Source organism: Pelodiscus sinensis, chromosome 3, assembly GCF_052426305.1.
Source record: "Pelodiscus sinensis isolate ZL-2025 chromosome 3, ASM5242630v1, whole genome shotgun sequence".
Taxonomy (NCBI): Eukaryota; Metazoa; Chordata; order Testudines; family Trionychidae; genus Pelodiscus; species Pelodiscus sinensis.
Window position 1 is genome coordinate 94539946 of NC_143054.1, and position 19060 is coordinate 94559005.

Below are 19060 nucleotides of genomic sequence, written 5' to 3' on the forward strand. Positions count from 1 at the left end.
ATTTATAAATCAGAAGTGCAGCGGACGGACCAGCGCGAGCTAGGAATCAGCTGGCATGGCTCATGCTAGATCCTTCCTGCTGCGCTTCAGCCTGTTAAATGTATTAGGAGCCATTAAAAGGCTGGTGCGCAGTGGTGGGGACCTGGCATGAGCCAGGCCAGTTGATTTCTGGCTCATGACGAGTTCCCACTACGATCCAGAATTTTTACATTTAAGGCTGGTATGCCGTGGGGGAACCCGGCTCGAAGCAGGACCAACCCCAGCCAGGGCTTTTTCAATCAGAGCCTTAAAAACCTCTAAAGGTGGAGAGTCTACCACCTCTTTAGGCAACCCATTTCACTGCTTCAGCACTCTCCTAGGGAAATAGTTTTTCCTAATATCCAACCTAGACCCCCCACTGCAACTTGAGACCATTGTTGCTTAGTCTGTCTAGGGATGTGGAAGTGTTTACGTGGACAGTATGGGCGGGGAGCGGGCTTAAAAGCCGGTTCGTGGGGCGCGACCTCTCTCCTCCGGAGGTTATTTTGAAATAACTCCTGCTCTCCAGGAGGAATAATGCTTATTTCTAAATAGTTATTTCCAAATAGCAGTAGTGTGGATGCCCACTGTTGCTATTTTGAAATAACTACTCCCCAGAGTTGTTCAAAGTAATTACTCCACAGTGTTTCCTGGGGCTCTAAGTTGAGGTAGTGTGCCCACATTAAGGGAGCCTGCCTTGGACTATATTCGAGGTTCCCTGTAGCATGGATGCCCTATTTCAAAATAGTTGTTTCAGGAGTTGTTATTTTGAAATAATTTCCTACTGTAGACATGCCCTCTGAGACTAACAGATTTATTAGGGTATAAGATTTCATGGGTAAAATCCACTTCATCAGAGGAACATAACTGCCATTCCAATTCATCTGATGAAGTGGGTTTTATCCATAAAAGCTTATGTCCTAATAAATCTGTTAGTCTCTAAGGTGCCATAGGACTCCTCATTGACTGTACTCCTTGTTTTTTGTGTTGTAATTAAAATCAATATATTTTAAAATGTAGAAAAACACCAAAAATATTTAATACATTATTATTTTCTAACAGTGTGATTAATCAAAAGCCGTAGTTTTTACAGCAAAATCAATTTTAAATGTCAGGACGAGAGAGGGGCTTGCAATACTTTGAAGGGTAACTTTTGTGTGAAATGTTTTAGTGGTAACTTATTTGCACTCCAGAATTTAACCCCCTTGAATTTTGAATACTGTATATGGTATTTTAAATGCTGTTTTTATGGAGAAGCCCAACTTTACAGTTAAGAACAAAGAGTGCTCACCTGTTAAATATTCATTATCTGGTTTAATTATCCCCAAATTGTAATTAGAACTGAAAATGAAATTGACTACACACTGATAAGTAGCTTCACTTAAGTGGGAACATTATCAGATCCTAATCTACTTTAATCATCCAAGACACAAGAATGCATATATTTTAAAGCAAAATTGTAAGAAGAAATTTTAAAAGTATTGTCTATTTATAATACAGTGGTAGCCTATTTTCAAAGGCACTGAGTGTTGGGTAAAATCCACTCCCATTAAAGTCAATGGAAGTTTTACCTGTGACAATGAGTAAATTTACACAGAATTTTGGAGCAAGTGGAAATGAGCGTACAAGACGGAGTGGACAAACTTGAGCTAGCAAGACTGGCGCTAGTGCTCTAAAAGTAGCTATATACACAGTGCTTTGAAGTTGTAGCTATAGTTGGAGCTATAGCTGAACCCTAGATTTTCCCCTGTTAATAGCAGGGAAGAAATTTTTATTTTTTTAAATGTATGATTTCTTGCTGTATCAGTTTGACTTTCTTTAATTACAGCAGTGAATCTTCAACCACACCCAAAATAAGCTACAAATGGTCTGGTAGCACTTTATAGATTAACAAAACATGTAGATGGTGTCATGAGCTTTTGTGGGTGCAGCCCACTTCTTCAAATGACTGGAGTTATGAGTAGGGGATATGAAAACTTGAAATAAATAGGAAAGGGGAAGGAGAGGGGGGAGAAAAAGAAAAAAGAAAGGGGTGTGAGAGACAGATCTACTTTGACCTGCTTAGGTTGAAGTACCCATTCTCCAGATACTTAATGATATTCTGTCTCGCACCCCCCTTCCTTTTTCTCCCCCCTCTCCTTTCCCTCTTCTATTTTGAGTTTTCATATCCCCTACTCATAACTCTGGTCATCTGAAGAAGTGGGCTGTGCCCACGAAAGCTCATGATACCATCTACATGTTTTGTTAGTCTATATAAGTGCTACCAGACCATTTGTTGGTTTTTTTCTGTAACAGACGAACTCCTGAAAATAAGCTGATAGCTCAGATTTAAAATGTGTATCAATTTGTTTTAATAGTGACAGAAAATGTCCTAGCCCTGGTCACACTGGCACCAAGTCTTCAGCTCCTAGTCGATCATCTGTGAAATCTGTGTCAGACACAACAAAACAGGAAGATATAGAAAATAAATCTCCTTGCAAGGAGCTTCTATTATGTGATGCCAAAGACAAAAAATCTTCAAGGTATGTGTCTTTCAACTACTTTGAAGTATGGATTGTTTGGAGACTTCATGTAAAACACAGCTTGTCACATAAATACAGTACAGTGATTTATTAGTGAAATTCCCAAGAGTGTGTGGGAAGGCACACAAAAGCCATGAATTTATCTCTAAATTAGAAATACCATGTCATAATGTACACAGCCAGTGAATAATGAAAAGTGTAAGCAAATTATTGATTCTGTAGAGGTGAGGAATTTCCCTGCGTTCTCCTTTAAAAACAAATCACATTTTTAAATGAAAAGTGCTTAGTTAGCTCATCAAGCTTTTGTATTAGTTATTTGGACCAAAAGGAACAAGATGTGTTTAAGCTAATTTTAAATATAATCATGGAAGATAAGTAGACACTTTGGCATTTCAGAAAAGCTGTTAGTGTCAATTTGTGATGTTAAAATGTATACGTTTCAGTGACTTCAATGGAGCTTCATGTAGCTAAAGAAGTCTACTCAAGTTAAACTCACTGCAGGTTTGGAATCTTATTTTGGAAACTCTTTTCTTAAACTAGAATGAGACACCCTTGTTTAATTCGGTGCACCTTCACATTATGTCAAACACTCATAACACCCAAATGATAAGTGGTGATAGTAGCAATTTACTTGAGATACAATTCTCTGCCTAGGAGAGTTAATCAAATACAGTAGATATCTTGAAGTAATATTTAGATTATTGAAGCTTACTGTTTAATTAAGAAGCAGTTCCATCCCTTGAAACTTGGATTTAGTCCATGATTTCTTTCTCAATTAAAGCATCTGCAGATCTACTTTTTGATATAGGTGTTACAAATAAAAAAAGAACATTGCAGTAATTGAAAACTTCTAGTAGATGCAGCCAAGTATTTCACTTAGGTGTGAGCATGCCCAGTATACTATAGCTGGAAAAATTTGCCTAGCAGCACCACATGGCTGCAACTCCTCCTCTGGCTATATGAGATAGCACTGCCTTGACCTTCTCTCTGTTCTTTATACCACCCATGGCTAGAGTCAGAGCTCCAGGTGGTCTTAACCTCACAACCCTTCAACTGGTTTAGTTTTCTCTTGGTGAAAATACCCTGAGTGTTAGATTAGCATTAGCTATGATAGTTTAGATTTCCTCCGTCATGCCCTCATGGAAGTTTAAACACTGTTCTTCATATGAGGGAACAATCACCAACCGTGATCCCCAAGTATTTGGCATTCAGCAGTGGCAGTCGTATAGGCTACAGTGTATGTTTGGCTAGCCTTTCCTTCCTCTGAGGTAATGGGACTAACCCAGAAAGAGCTGTAGCTCTCACAAGGGAAATCAGTTCGGCTCTGGATTCGGCCAGTCCTCCCCAACCACTCACTTTGACTCCTTGGTTCAGAACACTGTTTCAGTCATTGCTCCTCCCTTCTTATCTCTCCCCTTTGGGAACAAGCTTGCCCATTTTCACAGTGCTTTAGGGCTCAATCACCACTGATAAGCTGGTCCTAAGCACCATCAGATTGGCTTATGTCATCCAGTTCCTCTCCGCACCTCTTCCTTGTCGCTTTTCAGGGACCCCATTTTTGAGCAGGTTTTCTGTCTTCTGGTTTTGTAAGCGGTGAAGGAGGTTTAACTGGTACACCAGAGTCTTGGCTTATGCTCCCAGTAGTTTGTTGTATCTTAATCCAAAATTAGGGATAAGAAGACCCATCCTTAACCTTCATGGCCTCGACAAATATATCAGATACATGAGGTTTTAAATGATCATTCTATAGCCTCTTCTCCCTGTGTTCTCAGAACAGCTGGTTTGCTGCTCTGAACTTCATTGTCTATTTTCATGTGACAATTTTGCTGAGCCTCAGAAAGTTCCTTTGATTCATTATGACAGAGGGTGACTCACAGTACAGTACTTCCTTTCAGCCTCTCTTCTGCCCCTGCATTTTTACGAAGGGCATCATCATTGTTGTGGTGTACCACAGAAAAAGGGAATTCAGTTTCCCATATCTAGACAACTGGCTACTGAGGGGCAGATCCAGGTAATAAGTTCTTGTTTGCATCAGCATCACACTATATTTGCGTGACTGTCTGGGTATCCTAACCATCAGGAAGACAACTGGCTCCCACTGAGAAAATCAGATATATTGGGGCATTGAAAGCATTGACCGTTTTCAGACAGCGTGCACCTTTGCCTCGGTCTGCAGCCTCAGTCTTCCACAATGGTTCAGATGTTTCCACTTGCACACAGGTGGTCTAGTTTGTGGTGTCGTGCTTTCACCTCTTTTAGCTGTGTCTCAGGACAGTTTACCATTCTGCTCATTATGAATGAGACTTTAAATTCATAACTTTGCTAGGCACTAAAAACCACAGACTGAATAGAGGCACTGGATTTATGGCATAGTACAACAACCTGTAACCTACTAATAACCCAGCTGCTTCCTTTTTCCTCTTTATGGAAGGGTACTAAGGAGCATCCTCACCTTGAATGGTCCCTTGAAATATATAGTAATTACTTACATAAAACAATCAGTTTAGATCTTGTATTTAGCTATGACACTGTAATCTAGACATAGCCTAACTCAAAGATCTTCTAGTAGCACACATGTGCCACTGCAAGGTCTCCCATTTAGCCATTCTATGCCACCAGGAAAGAGCTTTCCTGCCAACATAATTAAACCACCCCAACAAGAAACAGTAGCTATGTTGGGGAGAGCATTTTTCATTGACATAGCACTGTCCAGGATGTCAGTGATATTTATGTTGGTAAGGTGTAGCTTTTTCACACCCCTGACCAATAAAAGTTTTACCTACACAAGTGCTAGTATAAACAAAGCCTTAGTTTCCCAGATCTGAAGAACTGTGAGAGCTCAAAAGCTCTTTCACCAACAGAAGCGGGTCTAATAAAAGATATTGCCTTATCCACCTTGTCAATATGACTACAACACTGGATATTTATGGTACTTCAGCTAACTCTATTGGATCAAAATTGACACATTTCCAGTCTGTGAAATTAGAAAACAAAATTACTTTGTGAGTAGAGTATTTCCATTACAATTTCGTTTCTTTTAAAAATAATCAACTTTATTGAAGGTACTAGTCATATAATCTTTAAATTCATATGCAAAGTTTGGATTATGGGAGTCAATAGAAGATTAATCCACTTCCTAAAAATAGATACTGTAGATTCTATCTAGAAAGTAATAGGAAAAATTGAGTGATACTTTTATCACTAGTATTCAAGATTTTCATAATTTCTAATATGATTCTTCAAGATAAACACTGCTACCTAAAAGAGTACCTCTGTGAAATTTCTGTTTAAACTGGAATCACATTTGTGAAATACAGGACAAAGCAAAGAAAAATTCCCATAGCTCCTCTTATTTTGATCAATAGTATGACAATGCAAAATGGAAGAGAATTAAATATATCTATCTGCACAGCACATTCAGATTCTATTATTGATTCTCTCTTTTTAATAAGTGGAAAATATGTCATAACTCAAACATCTTGAAACCTGTAGAGTAAAAAAATAAGATAAAACAGAAAAGAAAAAAAATTGATCCCAGCTATCTTCAGCTAATAGAATAAAAAGTAAATTAAGTACATGGTTATGCTTGGACGTCATTAAAGATTTTTTTCTTATAGAATGTCAGCAGCAATTGCAATGTTGACAATATATAAATGTTTTAATTTTATAGCAAGCAATTATGGACTTCTCCAATTATTGATGCAAGTCTCATAGAAATCAATGGAGAGGCTTTATTTGACTTCAGTGGGATTTTGATCAAGCTATTAATAAGCAAGACACAGTAACTGATTACAAACAAGCAAAAATGTACCTTTGACCTATTAGAAAGAGATAATCATGCTCAGAGGTTAAAGATAATTGCCTCAAACAGAATAGTGAAGGCCAAAATCTTCAGAAATAGGAGTCTAGATTTAGTCTTCTCAATTCATACATAGAATTCTAAATTAGTGATTTGATTTTCAAATGTGCTGAGTCCCCACCTAATGCCACAGGATTGTCTTTCAGTTTCACAGAGGAAATGGGGCCCTTGTGCCGTGAGAGTGTAAAGTACACTTTTTTTCAACATACCTATCAAAAGTATGTGACAAGCTCAAAACAGTTTAAAGCTGAAGTAGGTTTATAAGCTTTCTGGCATCCTTTATACATCATTTTTCTATTATTATTATTATTATTAATAAAAGAACTAGGGGTCACAAAATGAAATTAATAGGCAGTAAGTTTAAAACAAACAAAAGGAAGTTTTTCTTCACTCAGTGCACACTCAACCTGTGGAACTCCTTGCCAGAATATGCGGTGAAGGCTAGAACTTTAACAGGGTTCAAAAAAGATTCATGGAGGTTAGGTCCATCAATGGCTATTAGCCGGGATAGGTAGGAATGGTGTCCCTAGCCTCTGTTTCTCTGGTGGTGTGTGACAGGGGAGGGATCATGTGAGGATTATCTGTTGTGATCCCTCCTTCTGGGGCATCTGGTATTGGCCACTGTCGGCAGACAGGATACTAGGCTAGATGGACCTTTGGTCTGACCCAGTATGGCCGTTCTTACATTCTTAAATGTTATCACAACACTTGGTAGCAATAGAGAAGGGTATAAGAATTACACTATTAGCTAATTATTCCTATTTACTAGGAATATTGAGCTTCACAGTACACTGCCGCAATTGATCAGTTAAGAGTTTTAAAACTAGGCCCCAGATTCTCTCTCACACATTCTTGGTAGAAAGATTAACAGTGACTGTTTAGGATCTAGCTACATCTGATTGGACAGAGTCTGTTGATTGAACATACAATTAAGGTTGTCAATACAGCTAACTCAAATAAAATCAACTCAAAAAAATAATATGATTCATCACAGTTTTAACCACACTGTCAAACAATAATAGAATAAACTTCAGAGAGGTAGCCGAGTTGGTCTGTAACAGGAAAAACTTAAAACACAACAGATAGACTAGTAGCACCTTAAAGACTAACAAAACATGTAGACTGCTGAAGAAGTCATCTGAAGAAGTGGGTTGTACCAACAAAAACTCATGATACTATCTACATGTTTTGTAGGTCTTTAAGATTCTACAAGTCTGTTTGTTGTTTTTTAAGTTTTTCCTGTTCCAGGCTAACTCAGCTACCCCTCTGAAGCAAAATAATAGCATACCAATTTAAACGTATCTACTTTATATGAGAGAAAGTTTGTCTGTCTATTCAAGAACTCCTCTTAAACAGTAAGGGCTAGGACCACCAAACTTGGCACACAGCTACCTCTTATAACTTAAAGCAGGGGTGGGCAGTACAGCAGTGGCTGTTCACCAGGGTTAGCCCCTAATGGACTGCTGCCTCTATAGTTACCTGCGTCTCCACAGGCGTAGGCGATCACACCTCCCATTGGCAGGAACAGCGATCCACAGCTAATGGGAGCTGCAATCCCCCATACCTGCGGAGGTGCAAGTAATTACGGTGGTGTGGGGGCCCACTAAGGACTAACCTTGGCAGATCAGATCTGGCCCACAGGCTGGTCTTTACCCACTCCTGACTTAAGGCAACATAAGGGTTTGGTTGTGCCAGGAAACTGGGATGTGCCTGCAATGGGTTTGCTTCTCCTAAAACCATGCAGAAAAGAGACAGAATCATCAGGCAGGTGAAAGGGTCTGACTGGGGGGTGCTACTCCTTCCCCCAATCCTGAGCCTCCCACCCTCCAGGTGCCGTTGAAGGAGGGCAGAGGGGTGGGGAGGCTGAAGTTCCCTCTCTCCCCTCTCCATGATTCATACCAGGACATTGCTGGCTTTTCCCTTTTGTCAGGGAGTAAGGGGAAAATGCATGCTGTTGCTGGACCAGAGAGCCCCTAGACCAGAGTGTCCTGGCTTGGGTCAGCATAGTCTCAGCAGCCTTGGGGCATGGGCAGGCTGTGGAGCCCATCCATCTGCTGACAGACCCAAGGAGATCCCTGAGTCTGTCAGCAGAGGGGCTGAGCTTCCCTAGTCAGCAAACACCCTTGACAAATGCAGATTTTTGTTTTTGTTACATGACTGCACTGAGAAACAAAATCATGTAAAACTAGTAAGTCCATTCAGTCCCATTTTTTGTACCTAATTTTTATATAAATAAACACTTGAAATCTACAGCAGCTGTTTAAGTTTGTGCCGAAGTCTGGAATTCCTGCTGTACGTATTTACTTTGCGCTCAACTGTAATAGTTAATTTGTGTACCACCAAGTTAATTTGCGTACCACCAAGTTCACTTTTGCCAATTCTTTGTATCCAGCGCAACCCTGTTTATGCCAGTGAAGCTTTGCCATCTGCCTGAGGCCTAATTATAGCCCAAAATATTAATAGGTATGTAAAAAATAGCTTTAGAGACCAGATCTATACTGCAAAGTTTTGTCATCATAGGAGTATATCAGTCAGTGGTGTGTGGAAAAATATTCATACACTCTATACTGGTAAAAACCCTAATGTATACACAGCTACATCAGTATAAGGATGTTTCCGTAAGCCTAGCGATCGCGATCACGATTCAAAGAGGTTGAATTTTGTGCTAGCAGAAACGCTCCTTTTGGGTACATCTAAACTACATAGCTCCGTCAATGGAGCCATGTAGATTAGTGTACTCGAAAAAGGGAAATGTAGCGAAGATTTAAATAATCGTCACTTCATTTACATCAAAATGGCTGCCATGCTGTGCTGATCAGCTGTTTGGCGGCACAGCGCGGTACTCTGGACGCTCCATGGTCGACAAGGGAAGTCCTTATTGACCACCCTGGTAAACCTCATTCCACGAGGCACAACGGGGCAGTCGACAAGGGCTTCCCTTGTCAACCACGGAGCGTCCAGACTACCATGCTGTGCCGCTGCACAGCGCAGCAGCCATTTTGATGCAAATGAAGCAGCGATTATTTAAATCGCTGCTTCATTTCCCTATGTCTAGAAACCTCATCTACATGGCTCTGTCGACGGAGCCATGTAGCCTAGACATACCCTTTGTGTTCACATAAGCTATGTCTAAATTAGGGGGTTCTTGCCAATATTGCTAAACCAGTGAAAGTATTTGTTGTGTAGACAAGGCCCATGGTAAGACAAAGGGTATCATCTGTTTGTCATTAAGACACACTTCTTTGTTTTGGAGGTGGTGCAATAGGAATTTGGCCAATAGAAACAATTACACATCTGAATTAATGGATGTATAAATCCTTCAAAATATTTTAATGCGTTTTACTATTACGATATAGTGTTCTTTGTGTAAGTAAAGTTAATAAAAACTGAATACTTTTTTTCCTCAGAGGAGGGCAGCAAGCTAAGGACTCTGCTAAGAAGGAAGAGTGTGAAGAAGAGGAGACAGAAAATGAGTTGTCAACTTTAAATGAAACTAGAGGTAACTGAGCAGAAATTCTATGTCTGGCACTGAGATTTGCAATATAAAAGCCAAATGATTTGTGTGCTATTTTGTGATTCAATTTGTAGGCCAAATTCATTGTTGATATAAGAGGAAACAATTCCATTGACTTCAAGTGAGTTGTGCCCTCTTAAACCCCCAAGCAGATTTGACACCTGTAGTTTTTATCTTTTGTTATCAGGGAAGATTGTGCCTAGTACTTATATCACAGCTGTAAAAATGAGCTCTGAATTGAATACCAGTGTACAAGGTCTCATTTTAAGATTATTTTTTTCCACTGAGTTTTCAAATAGCTGATTGCCCATGCTAAATTGTAAAAGAGTAAAATATAAATACTTCACCAAAACACTATACAGGCAGTCCCCGGGTTACGTACAAGATAGGGACTATAGGTTTGTTCTGAAGTTGAATTTGTACGTAAGTCGGAACTGGCGTCCAGATTCAGCCGCTGCTGAAACTGACCAGCGGCTGACTACAGGAAGCCCGAGGCAGAGTTTCGCTGCCCCGGGCTTCCTGGAATCAGCCGCTGATCAGTTTCAACAGCAGCTGAATCTGGACGCCTGCGACAGAGCAGCTGGGGCGCTGCCGGGTAGGTCCCCGCAGCGCCGCACCTCGGTGCTGTGGGGACCAACCCAGCAGCACCCCAGCTGCTCTAACCCAGGTGCCCCAAGTCAGCTGCTGCTGAAACTGATCAGCGGCTGATTCCAGGAAGCCCGGGGCAGTGAAACTCTGCCTCGGGCTTCCTGTAGTCAGCCGCTGGTCAGTTTCAGCAGCGGCTGACTTGGGGACGCTTGGGGCAGAGCAGCTGGGGTGCTGCTGGGATGGTCCAGTAGCGCCGAGGAGCGGCGCTGCGGGACCAACCGGCAGCGCCCCAGCTGCTCTGCCCCAGGTGTCCGCGAGAAAAGCCTGGTCTGCTGGGGGGGCACACTAGCTGCGCCTCCCGCCCCCAGCAGACCAGGGAGACGCGGAGCAGCTTTTCTTGCCCCGGAGGACGCGGGCGGCGGGACCGAGGCGCGTCTGGGCGGTCCCGCCGCCCGCGTCCTCCGGGGCGAGAAAAGCCCCGTTCATAAGTACAGATCCGACATAAGTCGGATCCGCGTAACCCAGGGACTGCCTGTACTGAAAGAATATTAAGGATGCAAAGGGAAGCACTTCAGAATCAGTTTACCAAAGTTGAGGTTGCCCACACAGCCTCAGGTGCCCAATTCCTTAAGTCCCTCTAGCTCCCATTGGCTTTTCAATTGAAGTTTGGCCCCAAAACCAGTTATGCTCCTTTGAAAATCCAAGTCATGGTCCTTAGTTGCTTTACACTGCTGCAATCCGATTTACTTCAGCAAAGTTACTGATTTACTGTGGTAGAAGTCAGAAGAGTCAGGCCCATCGTATCCATTGGGGTCTAAATGTTAAATTAACATAAAATATAGAAGAAGGCATGGATTTGCAGGACGACAGTATCATTCACTCCACATCACACGTGGAAATCAGCTGTTAGTGTGAAATTGCAAGGGTCAGCTTTACCTTGTAAAATGATGGGATGCCTTTTCAGTCAGCCTAAATAAATACAAAATCATGTCTACTCCATTTTAGAAAGATGAGATACTCTACAAGTGATTTCTGAATTATGACGTTCATAGTGAGAGATTCTCTGTTACGCCCTTAGAAACACAGTAAAGGACTTGCAGCCTGGGCTGTGGAGGAAGAGCCTCGTTGGCATTAAGCCACTTTGCGCTCCACTGACCCATGGACTGCTCCAGGGCTTGTGCCTTAACACAGACAGTCCTACAGATGTAGCTAAATTTTAGCAGCCCTGTGGGGTTCCTTCTGGGCTGCCACAGTATACAGAATCTCTACAGCACTGATGCTGAAACCTATCACCTGGCATGCCCCCTGCTTCAGGGCTTGCAATCGTAAGTGGTTGGATGGGAAGCTTTATGGCAATTTGCCATAGTGCCTGTGCAGATAAATCCTTCTGAGAGGTTAGTTTTGGGGATTTTAGATCAGTGCAAAAAAGCTAGCACAGCAATGAGGCTCTTGCCCTTAATGTGTTTGCATTAGCAGCTCCATGCTAATTAATGCTTAAATTCCAAATCAAGCTCTTAACTGAAGGTGGTTTGGTAATTAATTATTGTTAGACTAATTGGCAGAGCACAAGACAGAACCCATAGTACTGTTCTTTTTCTGAGTCCTTGGTTATTTTTAGCAAAGCGAGGGCTTGACAGGGTCTGAATTTATTTTCTAACTAATTAAGACCCTTTAAAAATGTCATTAAATGTGTTAGTGGCACAAGCCTGAGTTTTAAATATAAGCTTAAAACATCAAAAGTACATTTATGCTCCATGATAACTTCTTCCACGATAACCTCTTTTCACTTATGCTTATTTCTTGCTCTTGTTTGTTGGACTGAAGCACTTTTACTTGTTCATATCTTCAAAAGTGTAGCTCCTTCACTTTTAGGATTTTGTTGTGGCCTGAATTCATAAGTCTGCAAAGCAATGAAACAACCTGGCAGGCTGGCCCCCACAACTGCAAGTCAGTGGCACAGGCCAGACATGGGTTTTTGTTTGCTACGTAGACTTTGCCAGAGTAACCTACATGCTACTAGAGCTGCAAAACAAAAAGTTCTGTTTTGCAAAAAGATTTTGAGATTTCACAATTTGATTTTGTTCTTAAGTGGTCCAGACGCCAAAAAGTTTAAAATGCTTTGTGAAGTAAAATACTGGAAAAACAAAAACCTTTGTCATATTAGATGTTTTGTTTTAATTTTGACTTTTAAATTGTATATTATAAAAACAATGCAAACTAGAAAGTCGTTTAAAAATTGAAACATTTTCTTCCAGAACTTAATTTGTAAAGTGGGGACGTTTATATTTAATTACTTAATCTGTTCGTCATCAAATGCCCAGATAGGAAGTGGTATTTGAGTACTATGACATTTTGTGATGGTGTAACATGGGTATCTGAGTTTGTGCTGACACAGAAGCTGAAAACTCATTAGTAACAAAACTAGAGTCCCATGGAATTGTGCTATTATTATTTAAACCCTCTGGTTGCAGAGCAAAGTGATTGAATGCCATCTGCCTGCTTTGCTTCTGCAGAAATCATGAAACAGTAGTTCTGAAAGATGTGACCTACACCATTCATCTCAACCAGACTTCAGTGGGCTTTGCTAATCTGTGGCTGTGTAATTTGGCATTTTCCCAAGATGTTGTGGAATTCACCATTTTGCTGCAACATACCCTGATATGTTTGTTTTCTCTACTCTGCCATGCTGACACTTGCCGATAGCAACCTCTTTTTCTCCAGCTTTTCCCACGAGAGGCAGTTGATTTGATTACACTACATGCTCCTTGCATCACATGTTCCATGGACCTAGGCAGCAGGGGGCTGGGAAACAACAACTGGAATCCTACCAGCAGCCAGGGAATGGAGGTGACAAAAGCAAAGGCTAGCAAACTAAGCAACTTGGAGAACAGTGCAGCAGCTGAAACCACTTGTTCTAGATTTTCATTTCTCTATTTTTGATTCATCTTAGTCACTTAGTTGGAGGACAGATTACCAAATCACCTGGCTAAAGTGTGTGAATCTTTCTTTTTCTTTCCCCAAATTTGTCAGCTTTGAACAATCCCTTACAAGACAAATTCTTACCAACTTAAATGGCAAGCTTGTAAAAAAATAGTGAATAAAAGCAGAAGGTATATTATTGAAACAAGACACTGATCATAATTCAGAGGTGAGTCTATCTAAGAAAGGGAACGTGCACCTTGAACGTTGGGATTTACATCTTCAAAGTGCATGTTACTGCACTTCTGACTCCCTTAGATTTAGGGCTTCTCTTTGTGGTAAATGGCACCAAAGTAACTGTTGGTTGCCAATTCACACCTTCAGATAGGGTTCCAATGCTGTGTAGACTAATTCTACTTTAACTGGATTTACACTGACTGTCACTTGTAAGTATGGCCCACAGAGTCTGGGTGCAAGGGAGTCCTATCTAGTTTAGTTTATATGCCAGGGCAGCGTTTCCCAAACTATGGGCCACGGCCCGCTACCAGGCCACAGGAAGAAAATACCAGGCTTCAGCATGACTTAGGCTTAGGCCAATTCGGGCCCTGAACCCGGAAGTGCCAGCGAGTTACAGAGCCAGGGGCCTGCTCCACCAATATGTGGAGCTGGGTCTCTCCCCCAGCTCTGCCTGGAGCAGGCCCAGGACCTCCCCCCGCGTGTCCTCCCACCCCGCCCCCAGAGCATCCCCGCCGTGCGTGGCTCCTCCTCACCTCACCTCGCCTGCTGCTGCCCGTGTGCGGCATTGCACGTGGGTGGGGAGGACGCCTGGGCATGACATGATGTCACGGCCCGGGATTTTAAAACTCTTTGGAGGCACGTGGCGAGGCCACTCTGGCTCCGAGTTCGGCCTCCGGGGCCTGAGTGCGGCCTCTGGCCCCGCAGTGTGGAAGGCAGAAGGTAGGGAACGGGCTTGGGCGGCGGCGCGATGGGAGGGGAAGGCACCAAGGGACAGGGTGCAGGAGAGAGAGACAAATGCCAGGGAGCCAAGTGCAGACAATGAGGGAAAGGGCAGGGGGGGAGGTGTCAGTGGGAGGGGAGAAAGGGTGATGCTGGGAGAGGAGAGGAGAGGGGAAGGGCATTGGCGGCTGGAGGGGGAGGTGCTGGGAGAAGGCTTGAAAGAAGGGGGTGGGCATGAGGAAGGCCAGGATGGAGCAAGTCATGTGTGAGGGCACAGAGGGGCAGGAGGGGAATGGGGCAGAGAGTGGTGAAGGAGTGGGTATTAGGGAAAAAGAGGGCAAAGGGGGCAGGAATAGTGAGGGAAGGGGGAGGCACCAGGACGGTGCAGGGCTAAGGGAAAGTGCAGGTGCCAGGGGATTCTGGGGTGAGGAGGAGGGGAGAGCTGGCCACTGGAAGCAACACTGGACGGAGGAATTGGGGCAGGCTGGGGAGACTGGGAGGCCGGTGGAAGCAGGACTGCCGGGGGGTGCAAGGTTGGGGGCAGGGAGCTTGCTGGGGAAGATTGGGAGGACGGGGAGGCAAGTGGCCGCTGGAAGGAGGGCTGGCCGTGGGCAGCGGGGCTGGCCAAGGGAGATTGGGAGGAGAAGCAGGGGAGAACTGGCTGCCTGGGAGGGAGTTGGGGGAAGTGGGGCTGGCCAGAGGCGCAGCTGGGAGGAATGAATCGGCCTGCGGGGAGTGGGACTGACCCAGCCATATACAGATCTTTTTATGTTATATGTCTGGTATTTTCTCAGTTTGTTTTTTATGTGTTTATATTTTTGGGCTGCAAAAAGCAGTACTGAAAAAAAAAGGATCCAACTAAAGTAAAATATTTGGGAAACACTGGTCTAACCAGCTTTCTGTCTGTCTTACAGTCCATTTATCCAATCCATATTCCTTAACTTGCTGGCAAGAATATTGTGGGTGGCCATATCAAAAGCTTTGCTAAAGCTGGCACTGGGGGTTTTGGGAGGACCAGAAACAACTTATTTGAATATTTATCATTTGATTAATGAATATACAAATGAACATTACCGGTCCTCCAAAAGTTGGTGAATGGATTTACTGGTCCCTGTGTCAAAAAGTTTGGGAACCCCTGTGCCAGGGGATTAGGAGAGAAGGCTATGGCAATCAGGACATCTTCAGTCTTTATGGTGTGTACATCTGAAATTTAGACATTGGTAAGGGAGTTTGAAAATAAGAACTAAAACAGCAGCAAATCTGTGGGCCACTCCCAGTAAAATGCAACCTCTAACAAAACAAACGTAATTCATGTGTGTTTTTCTCTGCCTGCATTAAACTATAAACTTTGCAGGGATGGGATCTAGTTTTTCTAAGGATCTGTGAAGAGTTATGTATTGCTATCTTATTCCAAATATGCATGTGCCTACATATATATACACAAACACACAAAGTTACCTGAAAAACTGTAAGGTTGCAATGCTAAGCAACATGTTAGATTGTGCCACAATTAAGGATGTCCCAGTTTCTGGGTTAGGAGAGACAACACATCCTGGCAGTCCATACCTGTGGTACATTGAAGTCCTGTGGGGCAGCCCAGCCCATAGAGAATAGAAAGCATCTGAACTACAACTCTGATGAGGCACAGGGTCAGCATTTTACAATCAATAATAGTTTTCAACACACAAAAGAAGAAAAACATTTTCTGTCAGGAACAGCGGACAGAAAAGTTTCTATCAGCTCTACTGCTCAGTATAGAGGAAGCAATCAGAGATTTTTGGCAGCAAGAATCTACAAACTTTACTGAGCTTGTGCAAATGATGATTTGAAGAGCTTTATAACTCCGTAAAATAGGGGTGTATTTTCATGGAGACAGCAAAAGACACCTAACTTTAACACTCCCCCCTACCAAATCTCAGATTCCAGCTCCAAAACTTGGAACCACTGGAGCACGGTCAGGGAAAAGAATAGCATTAGCAAAACTATCTTTATTGCCTTCTCCTCTGTTTTAGGAACAGCTGAAGTGTTTTTGCTGAAACTTTCTGAAACAGCTCAGCAGATGATAGACGTTCAGCTTGGAACAGTTAAAAGTTTGACAGTTAAAAACTTCCTATTAAAAGCCTGTCTTCAGTAGCTTATAACTGTCCACATTGAAATTTTGGAATGAGTCTTAGTTTTGGAACATGATGGAAAAAGGGCAGAAGGGGAGCAACAGTGCACAGCCACTTCTTCCTCCATGGCACGGGTGTTCCTGAATTAGGGACATACAGAGGTTTAAGTGATTATATTGATGCAACACTATTGTGGATGCAGCTATATCGGTACAAAGGTGTTGTATAGCAGTATAGTTTGTTCCCCTTCCTATTCAGGAATAGATATATCTGCACAGAGCAATACTTGTGCTGATAGGTGTCCACACTAGGGGGATTGTAGAACAGTAACCACTACAGCAGTGCAGTAAAGCAGAACCATTTTTTGTGTGGAGGCACGTGTGTCAGTAGAGGGTATTTTATCAAGACTGATCTTGTTATTCATTGAGGGGTTTCATTCTTCTTTGTATCTTTTATAGACATAGAAGAACCCAACTGCCAGAAGCCTCTTCTTCAGCCTGTTTTCTTGTCTTCCAAGTTCCAAATCCCATGCCTACCCTTGCGCTGGGAACAGCAGAGCAAGCTCCTTCCAAGCGTGGCTGGAATTCCTGCCAGTAAAGTTTCCAAATGGAGTACAGATGAGGTAGGTTTACTTCAGAAGGACTTCCCTCATACATTCAGTAACAGCCACAGCATTCTGCTTCTCTTGGTACTAGCTCATTCAGTGGGAAGTGCACCTTCGTGCAATGCTTCAACAGCACAGCTATCGGAGCCCTAAATTCACTTCATGACAAGTAAATAAAGCAGCAGTACTGAAGTGTGTAAAGATCTTTTCTCTGGCCGATGAGCAATGTGTCTGCTATTTATCTGCATTTGGGGCAAGTGTGTTGAGAGAAAGCTCAAATCATTAAAAAAGTTGTTGGTATGATTTGCTGGCAGGTGTCTGAATTCATACGGAGTTTACCAGGATGTGAAGAACATGGCAAGGTCTTCAAAGATGAGGTGAGCATGATAAATACAAGGTTTGAAATGGGTTACGTTTCTGTATTTTCCTGCAATCTGAAATGGGCTTGAGTTCTGCATTGACAGAGTATGGCTTTTATCTATGGTGTAATTAGACACTTAATTTGTTATGTTCTGTCACAGATTCCAAGGCCAAAAGGGATTATTGTTATCATCTAGTCTGATCTCTTGCATAGTAAAGGCCACAGAACTGCCCCAAAATAGAAAAACATCCGATCTTGATTTAAAAATGACTAGTGATAGAGAATCTACCACAGTCCTGGGTAAATTGTTCCAACTGTTCTTCAGGCCAGACTTCCAGGATGATCAATGAAAATTTTGCCTGAGAGCAGACTTGAAGATTTGGGAATATGCTTTTTAAGTCACTGGTTCATTGAGTAAGAGGCGATTGCACCATCATCACAAGCTGTGCTTTGTGTAGGATCTGATCTGGTAGCCGTGCTTTGAGGTGGGCATGTATCAGGCCTTGCCATTGAGGTGGGGGAGTACTGCCTACATCTGTGAATCCCAGTGATGTGTAGGCACTATTCCAGGCTGCATGGTAGTACCAAGTTTGAAGAGACTGTGTGCCACTGCTAGTTTAGATACCTTGGGGACTTTACCAGTGGAAACCTAAGCTCTTAGGGAGTTTAGGTGACTGAAGGATTCGATGGCAATGGAGCAGGGGTTTTATGAACCTAAGTCTAAACTTAGATCCTCAAGTCTCCTTTCTGAATCCAACCCTTTGTTGATTTAAAATTCTTTTTCTCTAAATGCTTTAGCCTGGTTCCACAAAGGTACTTAGGTGACTGCTTCCTGTTTTGAGGCTCCACTGCAGTCCACAAAACTCTTGCTCAGCTGCCACTAAATTCTATAGATACCTAAATTCACTCAGTAAAATTTCCCTCGTCATCTATGTGTCTGCCCCTGGGCATGCACACTGCTGCCTCTTTAGGGCTACTCTTCCAGATGCCTAGCCCCTGCCTAAGCTCCCCCTCCCTTGGTATGTTGTGTGTGGAGTTAGGAGGCCTCTGAACACACCTGCTGCATTGAACCGCCCTCCAATTGCTGGACCCCAAGACTAGGCTGCATAGGCCTCTATGTCTGAAGGGAAGAGGTTAGGGAAGTGTTTCTTAAATTTTCTTTTAAATAAAATTGTCAGACAAAAACAAAGAAGAAGTCACGGCCCATCTGCAAGTTGTTCACGGAACACCGGTGTTCCATGGAAGATAGTTTAAGAAACACTGGGGTAGGGCATACCCCTCATAGCTGCATCCCTTGATGCCTACCACACTGGCTTCGTGGATCGAATGCAAAGGCACTTAATTCAAGCTTTGTGAATCTCAGAGTTGTTCCTTCGATTTTTCTAGGCTCCTAGAAGTTAGGTGTTGTGATGATCAGCGTTTCTATGCCCAAGTCCATTTGTTGATCTAAGCCTTTGTTCCTACTGTTAAAAATACTTCCGTTTAAGACATCTGATTGTTCACTCTATTCACCACTTATCACAGATTTCTGCAGGGAAGAACCATAGGTGCACCTGATGGTCGGGCACAGTTGATGCCCAGAGCTCAGCCTAGACATGGGAGAATTG

The 19060-nt window shown here is 42.7% G+C and overlaps 1 protein-coding gene across 8 annotated transcripts in view; it reads left to right on the plus strand.

Moving 5' to 3' along the window:
* The window catches only part of L3MBTL3 (L3MBTL histone methyl-lysine binding protein 3), a 159604-nt gene that overhangs the window by 138578 nt on the left and 1966 nt on the right, over nt 1–19060 (plus strand). For 7 of the 8 annotated variants that reach the window (XM_075924145.2, XM_006118582.4, XM_089777252.1 and 4 more), the window contains 4 exons: nt 2376–2540; nt 9807–9898; nt 16947–17110; nt 17407–17469. In XM_075924145.2, the coding sequence (XP_075780260.1) occupies nt 2376–2540; nt 9807–9898; nt 16947–17110; nt 17407–17469 (484 nt within the window). The remainder of the gene's footprint in view (nt 1–2375; nt 2541–9806; nt 9899–16946; nt 17111–17406; nt 17470–19060) is intronic. The other variant, XM_006118587.4, reaches the window with a different exon arrangement.